A 22,370-nucleotide genomic window follows, 5' to 3' on the forward strand; every position below is an offset into this window, starting at 1 on the left:
CCAAACTAGTTCCAAAATCTTAATCAAGTCATGTGCAGTGGGCAGCAGTGATTTTTACTGCTAAATAACCAGCTCCTCAACATGGCTGATGTGCAGATCTGTTTTGCTTTACTATACTTACTTTTGTTTATTTTTAATTTTTTTATTCGGATTTTAACAAGTACCAAAAAAAGAACATTTTTAACACAAAAAAACAAGAACAAAAATCCATGCTTCTGCAAGAGCCACGGGGAAAAACAGAAAAGGTGTGTCTTTGGTCCTGTCTCTCCTCCATCCCACAGAGGGCATGTGGCAGCACGTGGCAGCACGTCTGCCACCCAGTGGATGAAGACCACCCAGGCCTGCCTCTCTCTTCTCTCTCTCCTGCCCCAATACCCCAAGATGCAATAGAGGAGACAGTGGTGAGAATCTGAGATGTGGTCAAAATACTTCCCTTCCCTGACCTGCCCTTTGGTTTTCTCACGTGTAAAATGGACACAAGTTCTAGGTGCATTCCTCCCCAGGCTGGCATCTTATTCTGAGAAAAGCTCCATCAGATAAATGTGCGTGTTAGAGTGCAGCACAGTGTGGTGCTGTTCTGACTCAAAGTTGTTCATAATAAATGGCACAAGAGGCTTAATCTCCCAGGAAGCCTTTCCAAGTCTGACAATGACTTTCATGGGGCCCCTTAACAGTGGTAGCCCCAATGGATCTTTTAAGCAGTGGGATCAGAGGCACCTTCCCGGGCCATGCTAATGTTCCTTCCACATTCTGGGCTTCTATTTCCTCTTCTCTCTTGTCCAAGGAAGCTGATCCCATGGATCTAAATACACAAAATTAGCATGGTAGCTGCAACCATCCAATTCCCTCCTGCTCACCTTTGCAGCCCACAGGGGTAAGCCAAACAGTCATCCTTAAGAGAAAAGGCAATCACAGAAACAACTGAGCCACCAGGGTGGCTCCTGTCAATCATAATGTCTGGGACATCGCCTCTCCCTGGTTAACGTAACAGATTACACAAGTGAGCTTATGAAACGAAATCACTACTCAGCTAGCTGTACTATCACAGCACACATCTGAAAGAATGGGGTGGTGCTCAGCAGGCACAAGCTCAGGTCCCAGGAGAGGCCTGACCTGGCTGGATGACATCACTTCTGTAGGCCTCAGTTTCTTTACCTCTAAAATGAGGGGGTTGGATCAAGTGATAGCTAAAGGTCTGTTCTATGATTGTGACTCTATGACTAAACACAATTTTAAACCATTATAGCACAATAAAATTGGATAATAATGGAGTTGAGAATTTAAAATTAAATTCTGGAGAGATCAAAAAATTCATGTGCTAAGCTTTAAACGCAAGCAGAGTTATTTTAAAAGATTATTATTTAAATTCCAATTACAACCTTAATTATAGTTTATGATCTTAACACACATGAAAGCACACTGGCAAATCTAGTCTTTTACCTTGAAACCAGGGAGCCAAGGCTTATTTTCCTACGATAATGGAACAAAGTCCTTATCTAAATAATTATTCATACTAATAGGATTAAAAAAAAAGTACACCATGAATTTGATAATCATTTTCCAAATACCACCGACTAAAATCTAAATGCCAGCATGTATGCGCACAAAATTAAAACTCTATATTAGTAGTTCTATAGCATACTCACATTTCTGTTCCATTTCTTTCATTTCCTCAGGAGGAATTTTTAGCTTATCAATATGTTCTCTCACCACACTTGCCCATTTCTGTAAAGAATCCAAAGCAGTCCAAGGCTTTGACATGTCAACAACCAGAATAACTAAAGTGTCTCTCAGAGAGTTGGCTTCCATTGCAAATTTAAGGAGCCCTTTGTGATACAGGTCTCCATCTAAGATCCACACATTACATCTTGTTTGATCTGTACCAAAATGAAAGACAGATTTTCGTAATGTTTTCAAAAGTTAGGATATACATAAACTTTTATGAAATTATCTCATCATCAAACTAAAAACGTTATTTTTAAACATTCTTTGTATTCTCCATGAGAGGGAATGTCAAAGTAAAAATAGAATCTTTAAGGTAACCATCTATTCATTAAGCAAGTTTTCTCTGAAAAGAGCCGCATGCTAGAGGCCCAGTCTATCTGACTCCTCCTGCTCCCTATTTCCCAATCACCAAACACCAATAGGCATACATTTGTGCATGTGCCCCAACCAATTTACACATAAGACTCATCTACAATTCACCCAAGAGAGGATGTGCAAAGCACACATTTAGTAAATTCACTAAAGTGATGAGACAATTTTTGTTTTTTAAGTCAGGGAATGGTATCAGAGACTAGATGAGTGACCAAGGAAGGTAAGGAGTACAACAGGACGCTAGTTCAGTTTTAAATAGCATCTGAGATGAAAAATGAAAGGACTATCAGAGGAAGGCCAGAAAGTTAAGGCCCTGTCCAAAGGACTGCAGTCTGTGGACCTGATACTTAAGGTAAAGCACAGAATTCTCTTGAAGTTTACCCAAGTAGAAGACTGAATACAATGCAGATCTCTATAATTTTAACAAGCACATCACTGACACAAATCACTGACAAATCAGGTCACTACTCACCATCTCTGTCCTCATCATGAACACTCAAGTACAAATACTCTGCCCCTCTCCCCTTCTTGCACTCCTCCGTTCTTCCCTGGATTCTCCCTATCAAGCTTGTCTTTCCGGCTCCATCTTCACCTAGACACAAATTTGTGAAAGGTATTTTAGATCAGAATAGAAATTTAAAGTATTTGTAATAAGTATGCCTTAAAACACTTAATTTTTTAATTTAAAAAACCAAACTCCCAGCATCATAATATCCCCCTTTCCTAATACTCCATGATTTGGCCAATCTCCAGCTGTCTGCTACTACAAATAAAGCCGCTGTGCATTCTCTAGTCCTTTTGCCTTCTTATGTTTTACACAAAGTACTAGTGATGAACTCGGCCACAGCTTCTTAATCTGTCAAACGGAGATAACAATAGAATCTATTTCACAAGTCTGTTATGAGAATGAAGAGAATATGTGAGTATGCATATACATATACATATATTCATATAAACACACACAAAGCCCTCGCAGGGCGAGCCCCAATGGACATCGATAACTTTTCTGAACTCGGTCACTAACATACTCCCACCCCTCACACCCTTTCCCTCCCAGTGATTCCCAGTCGTCAGGGTCATCATTCCTCTTTGCTCCTCATCCTCCAGGGCCTGCTCCCTTAACCCAAGCCCCCTCAACCCAGCACTCCATTCTAAAGCTGCCCGGCCCTCGCACTGTGCTCTCCTGGATGCTTGTTCCAAAAGTTAACAAAACAACTTTCATCTCAAACCTTTGCCTTCTTCTACTTACTGAGACCTGGCTCCCTCCTCACGACAGCTTCCCTGGTCTCCCTCTGCGGCACCCACTGCCCCTTTCACTCACACCCCTAAGTCCCCGCTCGAGGTGGGGGCAGCTGGATCACTCCCTGCTCCCCAATGCCCCTGCCAAACTCTCCCTCTACCATCATTTGATAACCCTGCTTCCTCTGAGGTTCATATAATTCTTATTTATCACCCAATCAAGCTTCCGGTGGTTGTTAGCTACCAACCTCCAGGACTCCACTCTCTTTTTCCTCAATGAGTTAGTGCTTGCTTCAGTCTTTCTCCTCTCTCCAACTCCTGACTACACACACACACACAGAGTTTACACAATATAAAAATAGACACACAAGTTAACATATATGTACATACATACACAAATGCACTCATTCCCTTCAAACAACTTAACCTCTCAGGTCTTCAAATCACTCATTTCCCACAACCTACTCCTCCCACTAACTCAGCAACACTGAGACAGACGGTCACACCCTTGATGTTGCCATCACCCATAATGCACACCCTTCCATGTCTATGAATTTTGAAACTCCTTTATCTGACTACAGCTTGTTGTCTTTCCACTCTTCCCACTGCCTTGCAATCCTAAAACCTATTTTTCCTTCTCCTCATCACCTCAAAATCCTCTATTCCTCGGTTCTTTTCCAGGCTATCACCCCTGCACTGACCACACTCCCCTCCCTTCCCTAGCTTGACCCCATTGATGAACCAGTTCAGTTCTAGTGAGTCTTTTCTCAAGTCTCTCCTCCTTATCCCACTGAATACCCTGCTCTGTCAAGCCTCAAGCCTGGAACTCTCTTACCAAGCTTTGCTTTCATTCCAATGCACACTCTACTGAATGAAGCAAAAATAAAAAAAAAAAACACAAAACCACGATGACAGGATCCAAATTTTTTTATTCCTTTTATCTCTTCTATTGCTCCTCCTGCCCCCACCTTCTCAGCTGAAAAAAATTGAGGCCAATTGGTCAGAGCTCCCTCTTATGTCCTTGTCACCTCATGTCACCCAGATGAAGTCTGTCACTCTCTCCTCTTTCACCCCCATCTCACATGAAGGACTGGTACTTCTCTTTGCTAAAGCAACCCCATTACATCCTGTCTTCTCCAGTAGACTGTCCCTAATCATCCCATCTTCAATTTCTCCCTCTCTACAGGCTGCTTCCCCACTGCTTACAAACATGTCTACCTCTGCCCCATCCTCAAAAATTCTCACTTGATGCATTCATACCTGCTTGCCACCATTCTATCATCTCTTCTCTCTTTTCTGTCTACACTCCTGGAGAAGGCCGTCTACAACTGATGCCTCTCCTCCCTCTCCTCTCCTCTCAGTCTCTTAACTCTCTTAAGTCCGGCTTCTGACCTCACCATCCAACTGAAATTGATGATCACTTAATAGCCAAATCTAATGACCTTTCCTCAGTCCCCCGTCTTGACCTTTCTGCAGCCTTTGACATTACTGATTACTATTCTCCCCTCTGGTTTTTTTTGTGACACTGGTCTCTCCTGGTTCTCCTCCTACCTATCTGACCTCACTCCTTCTCAGTCTCTTTTGTTAGATTATCCAGGTCAGCCCTGTTAACCATGGCTGTCTCCCAAAGCTCTGCCCTAGGCCTTTCTCTTCTCCTTCTAAAGTATTTCACTTGATCTCATCGGCTCCCATGACTTCCTCTATCACTTGTCTGAGATAATTCTCAGACTTATTTATCTAGCCCTAACCTCTCTCCTAACCTCCTGTGTGGCATCTCCAACTGCTTATCAGACATTTAGAACTAGACATCCCATAGCCACCTTAAACTGAACATCGCCAATTTCATCATCTTTCTCCCCAAACCCTCCCCTCTTCCTAACCTCTCTGTTGCTGTCCAAGGTACCACCATATTCCCAGTCACCCAGGTTTGCAGCCCAGATGTCACCCTCGACTCTTCACTCTCTCATCTCCCACATCCAATCAGTTGACAAAACCTGTCAATGTTACCTTTATAACACTGCCAACAGCCTGGTATAGGTCCTTATCACCTCACACATGGACTCCTCTAACAGCCTGTTGCTTGCCTCCCTGTCTCAAGTCTCTCCCCACTCCACTCAGCTGACAAAGTGATCCTCTTCTCAACCACCACTCAATAAACTCCAAGATCAAAATAAAATCCTGCTTAGCTTTCAAAGTCCTTCATACCCTGGCCCCTTCTGCCTTTCCACTATTCTTACTCCTCATATCACTCCTCCCAAGCACTCTATACTCCAGTGACACTGACCTCCTGGTCATTCTTTGAATGAAACAGTCTATCTCCCAGCTCTAGACATTTTCACTGAAACTCTTCCATGCCTGGAACTCTCTGCCTTCATCTCTGCCTCTTGGCTTCCCTGGTTTCCTTCAAGTATCAGCTAAAATCCCATCTTCCACAAGAACCCTTTCCCAACCCCCTTAATTCTTTCCTTCTGTTAGTTATCCTCCAGTTAGCATGTACAGAGCTTCTATGTACTCAACTGTTTAGATGATGTCTTCTCCCATTAGACTGGGAGCTCTCTGAGGGCAGGGACTGTCTTTTACCTTTCTTTGTATCCCCAGTGCTTAGCACAGAGCCTGGCACATAGGAGAAACTTAATAAATGCTTTTTCACCAACTAGTGTTACAGGAATATTAGTTATCATCATCATCATTACTATTATTACATTACCTAATTTAATCTTTATAACAAAGCCTTCAAGCAAAGTCTAGATGACTACTTGTTAGGAATATTATACAAGATGTAAGTTGTCTCAGTATGAGCTGGCCTGCAGAGGACTGCTGAGAACCCTCACAATTCAGATTCTCTTATTCTTTAATGCTACAGATATCCCATTTTAAAGACAAGGAAATGAAGGTTCAGAGAAGCAAGGTGACTTGCCCAGGATCACACATTTAGTAAGTTTCAAGATGTGGGATCCAAACCCCATCATCACCTGACTACAAGCTCAGCACTGTTTCCACTATACTGTGTTGCCTCTCAAGAAAAGACAGAATCTTGCTTGCTTAGCCAGCCTAGGAAGTTAGAATTTGGAAAATAAAGTACTGGGCCTTTGTTTATGAAGTGAGAAACTTTAACTTACCATTCTCGGTCAATAAAATGTTACATTTTTTTCATTCTACTGGAGTCAAAACTAGTTTTAAAAGAGGACGCTGCCTTTAAAACATCTGATACCTGCCAAAGACCTATTAGACTGATTCATGTTCTCTATGGGTTACACATACTAGACTTCCATTCTGATGGCCAAACACTACTGACTTCGGAGTCTGATTTTTTTTCTTCCATATCTTCCACACCAAAGAACTATTCTATCTCACTTGAAGTCATCCAAGTCCCTAATTATACAAAAACATTTTTCTTTTCCTCTAATTCCTTCCAATCCTTAAGGATTTCTATTTGTCCTTCCCAAACCAAGGTTAGACTTGGACTTTAAACTTTAATACAAGGACAGTTAAACTCTACACATTTGAAAGGCCACCAACAGACAATCCATTCTCACACTAATACAATGTTTTCAGTAACAGCAATAAACAAAAATATTGAATTGGAGTGAGCATGTGTATGTGTGTGTAATAAAAATAAAATAAGGAGTAATTGCTTACTTACAAAAGGATTTGGGAAGTGAACTGGTTAAGAAGATGTCTGGGAATAGGGATTTGGATTTGTGAATCACAGCTTAAAATACAGAAATGACATGTTAAGCCTGAGATGGATAAATACTTATAACATGGACTAGTAAGAATATATCTGCATGTAATCTTGCATATCTTACCAAAAGGATTTTAAATGGAAAAAGATCATAGCCAGTAGCCACAGCACAAGGAAAAGCATGAGTAGTGATACCCAGAAATTCATAAGAAACTACATTTTAAAAGGAATCAGTTTTAATAAAAACCTATGACTCTAGTTCTCTATTTAGAAGCACACAAAGGTGAACTAGAGATGCTTGAGGAAAGGAGGCAAAGATGATTTCACAGCTATCACTAAGATGTGGCAAGACGAGTCATATGACTGGAACGTGGCTCTGGAAAAACATATCTTATGCAAAAGGAACAGGATAAGTGAAAAAAGGGGAGGGGAGAGTAGAGTGGCATTGTACACTAAGTAGATACACTCCTGAGGAAATGTAGGAAGGAAAAGGGAGAAGCTGCTTGAATGAAGATCCACGTTGGTAGAAACAGCAATGTGTCCTCATTGATGAGCAAACCGAAGTTAGCCTGGTTGGGTCCTCTACCTTCTAAAGGATGAGATCATCATTAACATAAATCAGGGAATTATAACATGCTCGGAAAGAGGAAGAGCTCTAGCAAATGCCCAGACCACTACTGCCTCCCCCATTGCTCCTGGATCGCTTCTGTGCCAGGTTTGTGATGTTTTTCAAAATCCTTCTGGTTGCAAAAGGAGAACTGAGGCCAATCCTGGGGTAGGGGGAAAAGGAAGGAACCACTCCATTTTGGAATTCGTGGTACTGAAAGAGGAGAAAGCTAGCCTTGGTCGGACATACACTCTGACTTTGAAGAGGGCAGATTTCAAAGTGTTCCGACAAAGGATAGGTAAGATCTCATGGTCTAAAGTTTTATAGAGAAAGGCAGACCGAGTAGGATGGGAAGCTCTCCAGAATGTCTTTTAGACAGAAAGAGAATTGTGCTGGTGCAATGAGAATGACATTGAATTGCCCAGCCTGACATAGGAGACGATTGCCTGTCCATGCCACTCTATTTCCATACCTGGGCCTCCCTTTGCCCAAGGACCTCTCCTCTCCCCATTCTCCTTTCTACTCATTCTTCCGTGATTACCATCCTTCCTCCCACCATCCCAGTGATTCTGAACCCTTAGCTGTCATGGCTCAAGCCCTCCACCTGCTCCCTCAATCCCACCCCACCACACCCACTCTAAAGCTACGTCCTCTTTCCACTGTGCTCCTGAATGCCTATTCCATTGGTAACCAACTTAGACCCATTCCTTTCCTGCACTCAGAGATGTGGGTCCTTCCTAACACCACAACTCCCCTTGCCACACTTTCCAGCCCTGGTTGCACTTCTATTCATACTTCTAACACACTCACTGGTCATGACAGGGGAGTTGGAAAACTCAATTCTCACTGCCACTTCCAGGCTCCCTCTCCCTCTAACATGTTACTCAGTAACCTTTTCTCATACTAGGAGACTTACACATACATGATAATCCCCCCTTCACGCACAGTTCCTCAACTTTCTCATTCCCCATGACCTGCTCTTCTATCCCACCTCAGCTCCACAGAGACATGAACTTTGAAATTCTCTTATCCAATTACAATCTGTTGTCATTCCACCTCTCACTCTGGCTCGCAACCCCTAATAGCTAGCCTTTACATAGTGCTTAAAGTTTGCAAAGTTCTTTACAAATATAATCTCATTGTGTCCTCACAATAACCCTGGGGGGTAAGTCTTATTACTATCCCCATTTCACAGATGAGGAAACTGAGGGAGAAAGAGGTTAAGTCACTTGTTCAGGGTCAGAGAGGCAGTAAGCATTTTAAACCAGATGTGAAATTCTGATGTTCCTGACTCCCAGGCCAATGTTTCATTCACTGGCTCTAACCATGCTCTTTGTCCTCACCATGAGTTCAAGCTGCTCCACTCCTCAGGTCTTTCCCAGGCCATCACTCTTGCACTATCCACATTCTGCTTCCTTACTCATCTTGATCCCTTGGTGAATCAGCTGACTCTATACTGTCCTTTTCTTCCAACTCTCTGGCCCCATCAAGCCTCAGCCCTGGATTACTCTCACCATCCTCTGCCTTAGCTCCTATACATACACACTTTATAGAATGAAATTGGAGAAAATCACAACACTGCTGACTGGGTCCACTACAAATTTCTGTTACATAATCTCAATTGGCTCTTCACTGCAACAAGGCAATCCTTTCACACCTCCCTAACTGATTCCCTCTCCCAATTCACCAGACCACCTCATCCCTCCTCAAACCTTCCATGGCTCCCCTTTCCCGTATCTCCTCAGCTAAGAACAGTATCTCACATTTCAATGAAAAAACTGAGACCATTCACTGAAAGTTCACTCTTTTCCCCCTCCTCCTCTCACATCACTCTGATGCCTTCCTCCCTCATCTCCCCCTTCACTCTTTTCACACATGAAGAGGTGGTCCTTCTTGCCAAGGCAAAAAAAAAAAAAACCCTTCTAACATGTACAAGTGATCCCATTACACTCATCTTTTCCAGCAGACAGACTCCTCTATCATTTCCACTCTGAAAAATCCTCAATCTATTCCTATCTCCTAGCTGCTTCTCTTCAGCCTACAAATATGTCCATGTCTCCCCTAATCTCAAAAAACCTAAACTTGATCTGTGCAATTATCACTCTCATTTTACAGATGAGGTAACTTCATAACCTGACCCCTCTCTACCATTCCAGTCTTCTTATACCCTACTCCCCTCCACGTACTCTATGGTCCAGTAACACTGGCCTCGGTGCCTGGAATTCTCTCTGTCCTCATCTCCATCTTTTGACTTCCCTCAAGTACCAGTTAAAATCTCACTTTCCACAGGAAACCTTTCCCCATTTCTCTTGATGGTAGGACATTCCCTCTGTTGAATAGCTTCAGTTTACCCTGTCTATAGCTTATTTGCGCATAGGTATTTGCATGCTCTCTCCCCCATCAGACCCTAGTTCCTTGAGAGCAGGGACTAGGTTTTTTGCCTTCTGTTCCATCCCCAGTGCTTAGCCCAGTGCCTGGAATGTAGCAGGCATTTAATAAATGGCATCGGATTTGAAGTATAACAAAGACTAAGAAAAGTCCGCTGGATTTACTGGCTAAGGGATTATCGGTAACCTTGGAGAAAACAATTTCACTCAAGTGGTGGGGTCAGAAACCATACTGCAAAGTAAGAAGTGAGAAGGAAGTGAAGAAATTGAGACATTAAGTATCTAGAAAATCCCTTCTAGGAGTGGGGCTAAATGTCAGTCAGTCAGTCAGTTAAGAAATATTTATTAAGCACTTACTATGTGCTAAGATCTGGGGATACCAAGAAAAGCAAAAACACAGTCCCTGCTTTTAAAGAGCACCCATTCTAACAGGGAAGAAAATATGCAAGTAACTATGGACATACAAGATACACATACACACAGAGTACAAATGGGAAGTAATCTTTTTTAAAATTCAATTTTATTTCAATTTTCAGTTCCAAACCACTCCAATATCTCTGCCAAGAAAACCCCAAATGGAGTCACAAAAATCAAACATGACTGAAACAACTGGATCCTGGATAAAGCTTCTGTGTTTGCTTGCTGTCTCTCCCATTAGACTGTTAAGTTCCTTGAGGGCAGGAATTGTCTTTTGACTCGATTAGTGCCTAGCACATTGTATCCCCAGCGCTTAGCACAGTGCTCAACACAAAGGAGACATTTAATAAATACTGATTGATTGAAATGGTACTATAATCTATAATTTTTAAATTAAATTTTATTTTCAGATTAGCATTATCTCCCTCACATCACCTCCCCCAACTGAGAAAGCAAGAAAAACAAAGCTCCTGTTGCAAGCACACGAGCAAAACAAATTTTTCTTTTGTTTTTGTGTTTTTGGCCACATTAGCCATGGCCAAAAAAAAGTGTATCTCAATCTGTACTCTGAGATCATCAGCTCTCTATCTATCTGGAGGTGGGCAGAACGTTTTATCTTGAGTCCTCTGGAACTGTGGTTGGTCATTGTGTTGATCAGAGTTCCCAAGTCTTCCAAAGTTGTTCATCCTTACAATACTGTAATCATTATATTAAATTGTTCTCTGGGCTCTGCTTACTTCACTCTGCACCAGTACAGACAAGTCTTTACATTTTGCTCAGAAACCACCCCTTTCATCATTTCTTAAAGCACAACAATATAGAACCTATATCTCCTGATTCCTTTTCTGCAAGCTTTTTTCTTCATAGTATTTAAAACAGTTACACATACCTTTTTTTAACAACTTTAGAAATGCCACACCAGGTTCATGCAGATCCAGTTTTCTGCCTCTGACAGTGGTCCTACAGAAGATGTCATAAAAGGGTACAATTGTCTTCCACATCCAAAGATTAAGGATGTACCCCAAATATTCTGTTTCCTTTAATAATCTCAAGGCTCTATCATTCACTTATTTAAACCATTCTTAAAATGCTATTTTCAGTTTACCCCCCTCCACATGCAACAGATAAAATAAGTAAAAGTAATCCTAGCAGGCATCTGCTGGCATTCCTTTGCTTATCAATAACTGATATTCCTTATTTCCCTAAAGCATTGATAAGCTCTTGAAGCACTTTAATCTGGATAATCAAAAATGAGAAAATTATTCACTATAATTTTAGAGGCACATAATGAACCTATTAATATTTTATATTTAAACATCAATTTATTGATTATTTTCTCCTCCACTATACTTTCCAAAAGAATTTAAGTTCCTTGAAGGCAGAACTTATTTTTGGTTTTGTCTTTGTATCTCCAGCATTGAGAACAGTGCCTCACATATGGTAGATGCTTAATAAAAACTTATTGAATGAATCAAATAACAATAGTAAGCCTGGCATTTATGTATTATTCTATAATCTATAAAGCAATTTTGGGACATCTTCTAATTAGATCCTATCAAACTCTATATATAGATAATGAAGCTATCGTCATCATTACAGATTAGGAGACTGAGACTCAAGGGTACAGGAAATACCCTTCGAGATCACACCTGGAAGTGCAGAGATGGGAGTCCATGTTTAAAATGATCATCTTAAAAATGCACAGTAGATTCCAGTGCAATGTGCTTGCGACCTCATCAATACAGGCATTCCATCCCTGCACTGGCTCCCTAAATCCTCGCTTGGATTATTTCCTTTAAATGCATTACTTGACACAGAGATTGCAGAGATCTCCGAGCTTATCCCACTGGCCTAGTTCTGTACTTGAAAAAGATTAGTATCATCTGCTAACTTAAGAGAGATCACCTCTTACAACTGTTAGTTTCTTTCAAAGCTCAGCTCACACGTCACTTTCTGCATGAAGTTTTTCCCCATCCCCTCCCCCAACAAACTACCTTGCACTTATTTCACACATACTTATATATTTGCATGTTACGTATATTTGTGTCTACATACATACATATGTGCACATCTTAACAAAACTGTTGACTGGTTATGGCCCTGGCTCTGATCTCCACAGTATCCCACAGTGTATACTTTTTATCCAGAGAAATGCCCATTTATTGCTATCCTGTTTCCTTACTTCTAAGTGAGCTCCCTATACTTGAGATTTAGCTGCAAATTGTTCCTTTAAAGATTCCTGCTGTTTCAGAAATTACTGTGGCCTTCCATTGGTCAGTTTCATTGTTTCTCATCTACTCTAATGATCTGTTTTTGAACAAGGCACTGCATACAACTATTTTAAAAGGTGGCTCAGAGGTACCAGGATGAGAGAGTGGTAGGCCTATAATCAGGAAAGTCGAAGTTCAAATTTGACCACGAGATACTCAGTAGATATGTGCCCTTGGGCAAGTCACTTAACCATTGTTTGCTTCAGTTCCTTCAACTATAAAATGAGGCTAATAATACTTACCTCCCAGATTTGTTGTAAAGATCAAAAGAAAATATTTGTAGGGTGCTTAGCACAATGGCTGGCACATTAAGTAGTCACTATATAAATGGCAGCTGCTATCATTAAAATAATAAATAAAACTTTATAATCATGTAGGAACCATTTTTTGGCTACCCCACCTCTCCCACCATGGGAGAAAATGCCTTTGGCAGAAAGGATATCCAGACTCTGCCTGCTAAGTTCTTTCTCTTTCCCTCCAAGTCCTGATGGCTCTACCCAGATACCAGACCTGGGATAATCCAGGACCCTAACATGCCTGGGGCCTAGGAAAATACTGGTCCCACTTCTAAAATGAAAGAGTCAGGATGAAACAGTAAGAGAAATTCCACTTACAAAAATGTATAAAAATACCTGAGTTTTAATCTACCCAAGAATATACAAGATTTATATAAATACAATTTATAAATCACTCTTCAAAGCAATAAAGAAAGACAAATAATTGGAAACCTATTCATGGCTCGTGGTTGGGCCACACGAATATAATAAAAAAAAATCATAATATCTAAATCAATGTAGAGATTTAGTGCTATATGAATCAAAATAATATTCAGTTGAAAGAACAAAAATCACGGGAAATTAGAAAAAGTCTGAAGGGGGCATAGCATTATCAATTAACAAGCATTTATTGAGCACTTACTTTATGCCAGGCACTGTAGTACACACTGGGGATTCAAACAGGAACAAAAAGGGTGCAGCTAGGTGGCGCAGTGGATAGAGCACCGGCCCTGGAGTCAAGAGGACCTGAGTTCAAATGTGGCCTCAGACACATAACACTCATTAGCAGTGTGACTCTGGGCAAGTCACTTAACCCCACTGCCTAGCCAAAACAAACAAACAAACAAAACAAACAAAAAAACAAATAGGAGCAAAAAGGAAAAAGAAAATAAAAGAACCACCAGACCTCAAATTATATTACAAAGCAGTAGTCAATAAAACTGTGGTAACAGTTAAAAAACGTAAGAGTGGGACAGTGGGTACAGACTAGACAAGCAAGAAACAGCAGCAGCCCAAAGCAGTAGCCCAGTGTATGATAAAGCCCAGAACATAAATTACTATGCTGGGATAAAGACTCTCCAGCAAGAACTGCTGAGAAAACTAGAAAGCAAAAATGAGGCTTAGACCAACATCTTACAGGGCATATCATCCATACAAAATGGATACTCATTAACCCGAAAAGGTCACAGCATAAAAAAAATTAGAGAAGAATAAGAAGAGGTGCTTTCTACACTACAGCCAGGGGTGGAATTTTTAAATCACTTTTACAAGAGTACTTTGTATTGTGTTGTAGCTGTATTTGCTATAATTTTATTGCTGCGTTTTGCTTGCCAAACACATTCCTCCTCCCTCCCTGAGAGCTATCAACAGAATCAGACAGTATATGCAACGCCTGAACTGGTCTCCCAGACTCAAGGCTTTCCCCACTACAGTCCACCTTGCACATGGCCGCCCAAGTCCTTTTTCCATAAGTGCAGATCTGACCAAGTCATCTCCTACCCAACCAACTGCAGTGGCTTCCTGCTGTATCTGGGATCAAATGCAAACTCCTTGGTTTAGCCTTTAGAGTCACAACATAGCCCCAACTCTACGCTACTCTCACCTTCATCACATTGTGATCCAGTCAAACTGGCCTTCTCTGCTCCTCACACGTGATTCTCCAGCTCTGCTCCCTGCCACCCCCCATTCCCGGAAAGCATTCCTTCACAGTCCTTCTCTTCCTAAAGATGCAGCTTAGGGGTCATCTTTCCTGCATGGAGCCCCTCCTGATTTCCCTCTTCTAAATGACCTTACATTTAACCACTTTGTATATACGTGTACTTATTAACTTCAGGCCATATGTATTTTTCTACGTGCTTGCTGCCTTCAGCAACAGAATGAAAGCTCACTGCGAGCAATGACCATTTCCTTCTTTGACTTCAATCTCTGGCTCGTGTCTGACACATATTAAGTGCTTATTCAACATCTGATTGATCCTGCGGCCTTGATCTCCAACCCCTTCAAGGATGGAAGAGAGGTATATTTTCTCACCTTTTCTTTAGGACACAGTCGATCATTATAATTACATAGCTACCTGAATATAATGGAATATAATTGCCCCATACAGTTTCTGAGAAACCTACAAAGACTTCTCTATAACTGATACAGAGTAAAATAAGCAAAACCAGGAGAACAATTTATACACTAACACTGGAAAGACAAAAGCCTCTAAAAGCCTCCGATCAATGCAATGACTGATTGAGATCTCGGAGGCCTAGTACCAATGAGGCAGGCTCTCCAGAGCCCGGCAGAGAGATGGAAGGCATCTTTGAATGTGGCCAAAGTGGCAAATGGTTTTGCCTCACTGTGCATATTTGCTAAGAAGGTTTTGTTTTTCTTTTTTCTTTAATGGGGGTGCAGGGAAGAGGACTCGGATGGGGATGAGGAGTAGAAAGAAAAGAAAAGAAAATAAACCACTTGCCAGAGCCCCAGTCACCGTGTGCTCTACCTTCCTGGCTCTGTTTATGCTGCTCTGCTTTAGAGAGTTTCTACCTCCCAGACTTCTTCACCTGCACCCTCCGGTGAAGTACATTAAAATAAGCCTTTTTAGATCACCCAATTTTGCCATTTCCCAACTGATGGGGATCCATCCACTTGGTTCCCGTTCTCTGCAGGCACTATCCTGGTACAGCCCGAGGCCTTTCTGTTTCTGGCCACCTTAGGGCATATGCCTCACGGCAGGATGTCTGGGACAAGAGGGCCGTACATCCTAACCTGCTGCGTTTATATAATCCTATGCTGCTTTCCTGAATGGGGGACAGACTCACAGCTCCCCCAACAGCTAAGCCAGTCCTTCCACAGCCCATGGGACATTGACTGCTCCTAGCTTTTGTCATTTTTGCCAATTTGTTGTGTGTGAAGGGAAACCTCAGATTGTTCTAATATACATTTCTCTGCACTATACTGTTAATGATTTTAAGCGATCCTTTGCATGACTGTTAACAGACTGCAATTCTTCTATTGGGGATTGTCAAAGGATATGAAATTTTCAAAAGAATATAAATGATAATTTCAAAATACACTCCAAATCACTTATAGTAATAGGAATGAAAATTAAGACAACTCTGAGGTTTATCTCACCCCTAGCAAACAGGCAAAACCACTAAAAAACAACAACACCACCACCACAATAATGGGGAGGCTAAGGGAAACAGGCAAACAACCGCGTTGATGATGGAGCTATGAAAATGGATCCAATCATTCTGAACGTCGACGTGGAAGTATCCAAGAAAAATGACTAAAACGTCCGTATCCTTCTGACCCAGAAAGCCCAGTTCAGGGCATAGGGCCCCAAAGAGATCAATAGAGAAACAAAGGATTGCTATATACCAAAACATTCACAGCAGCACTCTGCTGTAGTAGTGAAGACCTGGAGAACAAGATGGATAGCTCGCTACTGTGGAATGCTGAAAAAAATCATGATTAACACAATGGAAATTCCTATGAAGTAAGAAACATCTGCATAATTCAGAGAAACATGGGGCTATGTGTATGCACTGATGCGGAGTGAAAAATGTGGAGCCAAGAGCCCTAATATAAACACAATGAAGTGAGAAGGAAAAGATCACAGAAAAGTAGACGAGCTTAAATAGCAGAAAGACAAGGCAGAAACACAGCTCCCTCCAGAGGCAGGGTGACCACACTGCGTGACTATTTTGGTTTTGTCTGTGTTTCCAGCACTTGGGCCAGTACAACTCGCCTTGATAAGAATGAAAGAGGCCCTTGTGGCTTCTTCACAATATACATCTGGGGAAGGCCTTGCCACCTACTCTGGCATCTAACCATGTTTTTTCTCATTTCTCCTCTGGCTCCTTTGGGACTTTTCTGACTTCTTCTCCCGGACCCAGATGTTCATTCTGGGGATAGCCTCATCTCCCATAAGATCCCTCTTGCCTGGGACCCCACCCTATCTGTAGTGTCTCTCTGCCCCTCTGATTGGAGGGTGGAGCCACGAACTCCCAAAGTTCACTTAAAGAGGGAGTTTCAGACATTTCTTCATTTCTCACTTGGCTTTGTACTACTCTTGGATTTGTCTGGTTTCTCCACAATGGCAGGTACCCGCTTGGGGAATATCGCTCCCTTTCACCTCCCCCTTGTGTTTTACCTTCCCTCATTAACTTGTAAGCTCCTTGAGGGGAGGGACAGTCTTTCTTTTTTCCTATTCATATCCCAACCACTCAGCACAGAGTCTGGCACATAGGAGGAGCTTAATAAAAGTTTACTGACAGAGAATCTACTTAATAAATGTTTGTTGACTGATTTTCTAGGTTCAATATTTTGGGGAGTGGGAGGAGGGTTGTTATGATGTAAAAACAAAAGGTATGAATGAGACATTTTTTTAAAAAAAATTAGCTAACAAAGAGGTGGTAAACTCCACTTGTGCCTTTAAATGTCAGTGAACAGGCTGGGATATTTTCAGAAGGAACTCGGCTAAACAAAGACATTGAAATGAACAACATTTACAGAGCACAATTTTCTGAATTAGAAAGATACAGCACAGGCAGTGAAGCGAGCACTGGACCAGAGTCGGCAGACCTGGCTTCAAAGCCCACCTCAGACACTAGCTTGACGAGCAGAGCAAAAGCCCCTTCACCTTTCTCAGCCTCAGCTTCCTCAAAATGTAAACCTGAACTAATGATTCTGAGCTCCTCTCTCACAGGGTTGTTGTGAGGATCAAAGACAAAACCTTGTATGGGAAGCACCTTGAAAATCTAGAGGGCTAGCTACTTGTCAGTCACCATCTCCTTCTAACTGGAAGCAGGCTTAGGGTTATCAACAACACTGCCGGGACGGCTGGGATCTCCAGCCCTTCCAGGACCCTACTAATCTGATCTGACTGACCTCTGAGGTAAGGGGCCCCGAATTCCCTCTCTGGACCCAGGACACATGGCAAATTTTAGTCTGCAGGTGCCCTGGGTTTTCTCAAGTGCTGCTCTGGTCCCTGGATCCTTATTTAAAAAAGAAAGAAAGAAAGAAAGAAAGGCATTTTCTTCTCTGAGGTACAGGTTTCAATCTATCCCATACTGACATTACAGCCTCCTCCTAGAGGTTTCATAGTCCCTGGCCTAAGTACCACCATTGGGGAAAACAACAAAAAAATCCCAGAAAAACAGGACCAAGTGATTCAAGCTAAGTGCATGAAACACTCTGAATCTGTGGTGCACCATCTCTCTCCTTCATCATCAATCAGGGACAGACTTGTTCTGTATAACCCAGAAGGCTGAACTAGGACCAAGTCAAAGAAGCTGCAAAAAGGCAAAACGTGACTTAAGGAAGGACTTCCTGGTTCCCCTCACTTGAGGTCTTGAAGCAAGGAGTGGATAACCTCTTGTCACTGTGATGCTTCTTGCTCAGGCATGAGCCAGTCAAGATGGCTTCTGAGGCCCCTTTTAACTATGAAATACTAGGTCAATCCTCTGTCCACGCTGGTCATTGCATTTAATCAGGATTCCATCCCTTACTGTTGTTTTCATCTTTCTACTATGATCACTCTGCATTTCGTTCTCACGATTCTGTCCTACCAACTCCTTTTAGCTGTGTCTGGCTGCCTTTCTCTAACCACCCATATTATTTGTAGGTGGGCTGTATCCCAGGGAGATTTCTTGCTGTTCTAACCTGCTCATCTGAGCATCTCTAGAGGCCATGGGACCCCACGACCTCTGGCTGGTGAAGAAAGCAAAAGATTCCCTTCGTCTGTTTCAAGTGGTTAGACTAAATGACCTCTTTCAGATCTCTCCCGGCTGACACTCTGGAGCATATGCTCCCTTCTGGGCCGCCCAGTGAGTCGCTCTTCTTGTCTGAGGGATGTCTCTAACTCTTGATTCATTTGTAATACTGAAATAATCTTAGTTCAATGGTAAAAGTTACATCATTTGATCAATCGATAACATTTGTTGATTGCTTCCTATATGCCAGGATTCACTAGTTTAGGTCAGCAAATCTCCCTACTTCCACATGTAGCCCAGCAGGAGTATAACTTTCTCTCATAGTTTGTTAGTTACATCCTTCCAGTACACGACACTTTGACAATGAAACATTAATTCAGAGTTTAGAATCCAAAATATATTAAAAAAAAAATGCATGATGCTATTAGAGGATCACAGCCTTCAAGCCTGAAGGGAGCTCAAGTCTTCTAGTCAAAGTCCCTCATTTTATGGATGTCTAGAGTTACTTCTTCAAAGTCACAAGGATTTTAAGCAGCAAAACCAAGATCCAAACCGAGGTCTTCAGATACCACGTCCAGCCCCCTTTCTACTGCCCCACCGAATGCTTCCAAATTGTAATGACCAAGGGTGGCCTCAAAGAAGAAACAGATGAAGACTCCTCCCCGAATTTTGCACTCGGCAGAGGTAAGAGTCTATGGATGTGGAAGATGGTAGAGTGTAAGATTTTTTTTTTTTTTTTTTTGATATATACATTTAGTTTTGCTAAACTGCTTTTTTCCCCTTTTTTAGTTCCTTGTTACTTCTCTCTGGGAAGGGGAAGAGAACATACTTGAAAATATAGTTAACGTGTTTAAAAGTATGAAAGTGATCAACATAAAAAGGGAGCCTAAGAAACATCCTATTCTAATCACAGCAGTAAAATGAATGGAGAGTGGAAAGGAAAAGGAAAAGAGATTATGCCCCATGCACAATCTCTGTAGGAAATTACCTCTGGGGGCGGCTAGGTGGCGCAGTAGATAGAGCTCCAGCCTTGGAGTCAGAAGAACCTGAGTTCAAATCCGACCTCTCAGACACATAACACTAGCCGTGTGACTCTGGGCAAGTCACTTAACCCCAATTGCCTCAGAAAAAAAAAGAAAAGGAAATTCCCTCTGCCTGAGAGGGGAGCCCCTCCCAGGGTTAAGTGGGCAGCAGGTGACAGAGGTTAAATCCAAACACGGGTCTTCCTGACCGTGTAGCCAAACCTCTAGCCAAGACTCTTCTCTGTAGAGGGACTGCTTTTATAGAAAACTGGCCACACTGCTTATAAATGAGCAACACACATAGTTCACCACATGCCACAGGAGAATCAGGCAAAAGGAATACATAGGACACCTTTAGTTTCAACAAAGCAGGAAAAGCACAATGAATCAATGAATGCCCTTATTTCTGATAAAAAAATGTGAGCTCAAAAAAGATGTTTCCACAGCAATGGGCCACAGTCCTAATCCTGGCCTTCATTAATCACCAAGCAGCAGCTCCCACCTTATTAATCTTCTCCTGTGCCCAGATGGTTCTGCAGATTAACTTGGGGCTGGCTGAGTGTTTCTTCCTTCTGTGCCTCTACATAATGGCATCTTAGCAGGTGCCAGTTAAGACTGAGCTTGCTTTTCTACTTGTCTCAAATGAAGTTGTCCCGATGCTTCAACAAAAAGCTTTTGATTCTAGTATACAAAGTCTGTCTCCTATAACTGGATATCCCTGGACAAACCACAATCTTCTCTAAGGTTCCTCTGAGACTCAGTTTCCTCATCTGTAAAATGGAGATAAGACCAGCCCTACTTCACAAGAAATAATGTGCATATGTGAAAGTTGTTTTAAAACGTAAAAAGTACATTTTTACAAATGTAAAATATTATTATCATTATTATTATTAGTAGTAGTATTATACCTCCCCAAGGTGAATGGGAAACTAAGACTAAGAAGCATTCAAGACCCAAAGATATTTGAGATGACAGAGGAGATATTCTGGGGCCAACAAACTCCATGAACTCAGTAAGCAGCCTCAACATTAAGTGAGCCCCACTGGCCCTGCTGCTTCTCTTCCATTATGCAGTGGTGGATAAAGCGCTGGCCTCAGAATCATCAAAACCTGAGTTCACATCTGGCCTCTTCCAAATACCATGTGATCTTGGGCAAGTAACTTAACCACTCAGGACCCAACAACTGTCTAAGCCTAGAGGTTCATAATCTTTTTGATTTCCTATACCTCTTGGGCAGTCAGGAGAAGCCTATGGAGCCTCTCCTAGAACAACATTTTTAAAGGCATAAAATAGAACACAAAGGATCACAAAGGAAACCAATTAATCCATCAAAATATTTTAACAAACAAGTTCACAACCATCAGGTTAAGAAGCCCAGCTCTAAGACTTACAAATTACAGAGCTATGGATCTGCCCTGCGGAAGAAGTAAGTTCCTCACCAGGAGCTCTATATAGGGATGAAATCCCTATCTGATCTCCCCACCCCACCCCAAATGAGGGGCTGACTATATGTTGAATACAGATGTAGAGCTGTATGGGACCCTTGGAGGCCAAGTAATTTGTCCTGGGTCCCACAGGCAGGAAGCAGTGGAGCCAAGAGTCTAATCCAGAGGTGGGGAACCTGCAGCTTCAAGTTGCCCACCCCTGGTGTAACCCAAGTCCTTCTCAAATATAGCACTCTGCTTTCCACCAAGCTACTCTGTAGTTCTCAAGAGAAATCTGGATCAAGTGTTTTTTTTAAATTAAACATCTGTTCGGTTAGCATAAGAACCCATCACTACAAAAAACTGTTCCAGTTCTTTCCTTAAACATAAAAGTGTTTGGATGAAAATCTCAAATACTAAAAGAAAAATGTAAAAATTCATGCTCTCCTTATAGCAAATGCTGGATAGAGCAGAGAGAATCATTGAGTTAGAAAGCGATGGAATTCAATCTACACTAAGTAAAGAGCAAACTGACATCTATCCCATTAGCACCTCCAACTCCCCAAGTCCATTATCTTAGCCCATAAAACACCCCCTCCTTCTAATCTCTCCATTTCAGCTAAGGGTACCACCATCCTCCCAGGCACCCACATATACAACCTTAATCATCCTTGAACCTCCACATCCCTTCACCTCCCATATCCAATCAATTGTAACAAGTTGTCAATCAATCAATACCAGGAGCTCCACACGGTGATGAAATCCCTACTCTGAGTCCCCTCTTCTAAACATTTTCATCTCCCCTAAAATTTCCCATCATTCCTCCACCCTCTCAGCCCAGAACCTGCCCTCTCATTTTACTGACAAAACTGAGGCCATTTGCTGAGAGCTCCCTCTTCTCCCTTCCTCCTCCTCTCCCATCACCCAGAAGCCTTCTGCCACTGGCTCCTCCTTCACTCCTGTCTCACATGATCAGATAACCCTTCTCCTGGCCAAGGCCAACAATGGACACACACAACTGATTCCACTTCTTCCTGTCTTCCCCAGCTGATTACCTCTTCCAGCATCCCCACTCTCACTAATCTTCCATCTCCCCCCATCTATTGGCTGCTTTGCTAATCCCAATACATAAACCCATGCCTCTGGCCTTTTCTTAATCCTCATTCTTCTTGACCTCTCTACAGCCGTTGATACTGTGGATCAATCACCCTCTTCGGCTTACTCTCTTCTATCTAGGTTTTC

General features: G+C 42.1%; 1 protein-coding gene and 1 pseudogene across 1 annotated transcript in view; one reads left to right on the forward strand and one right to left on the reverse strand.

Moving 5' to 3' along the window:
* The window catches only part of LOC114050505 (cytoplasmic dynein 1 light intermediate chain 1), a 52,789-nt gene that overhangs the window by 23,794 nt on the left and 6,625 nt on the right, over positions 1 to 22,370 (reverse strand). The window contains exons 3-4 of the mRNA XM_027872255.1: positions 2,570 to 2,689; positions 1,647 to 1,877 (exon numbers count right to left, since the gene is read on the reverse strand). Coding sequence (XP_027728056.1) covers positions 1,647 to 1,877; positions 2,570 to 2,689 — 351 coding nt within the window. The remainder of the gene's footprint in view (positions 1 to 1,646; positions 1,878 to 2,569; positions 2,690 to 22,370) is intronic.
* LOC114050722 lies at positions 16,711 to 16,810 on the forward strand (annotated as a pseudogene).

The sequence above is a fragment of the Vombatus ursinus genome, unplaced genomic scaffold, assembly GCF_900497805.2.
Source record: "Vombatus ursinus unplaced genomic scaffold, bare-nosed wombat genome assembly UNPS02014799.1, whole genome shotgun sequence".
NCBI classification, from domain to species: Eukaryota; Metazoa; Chordata; class Mammalia; order Diprotodontia; family Vombatidae; genus Vombatus; species Vombatus ursinus.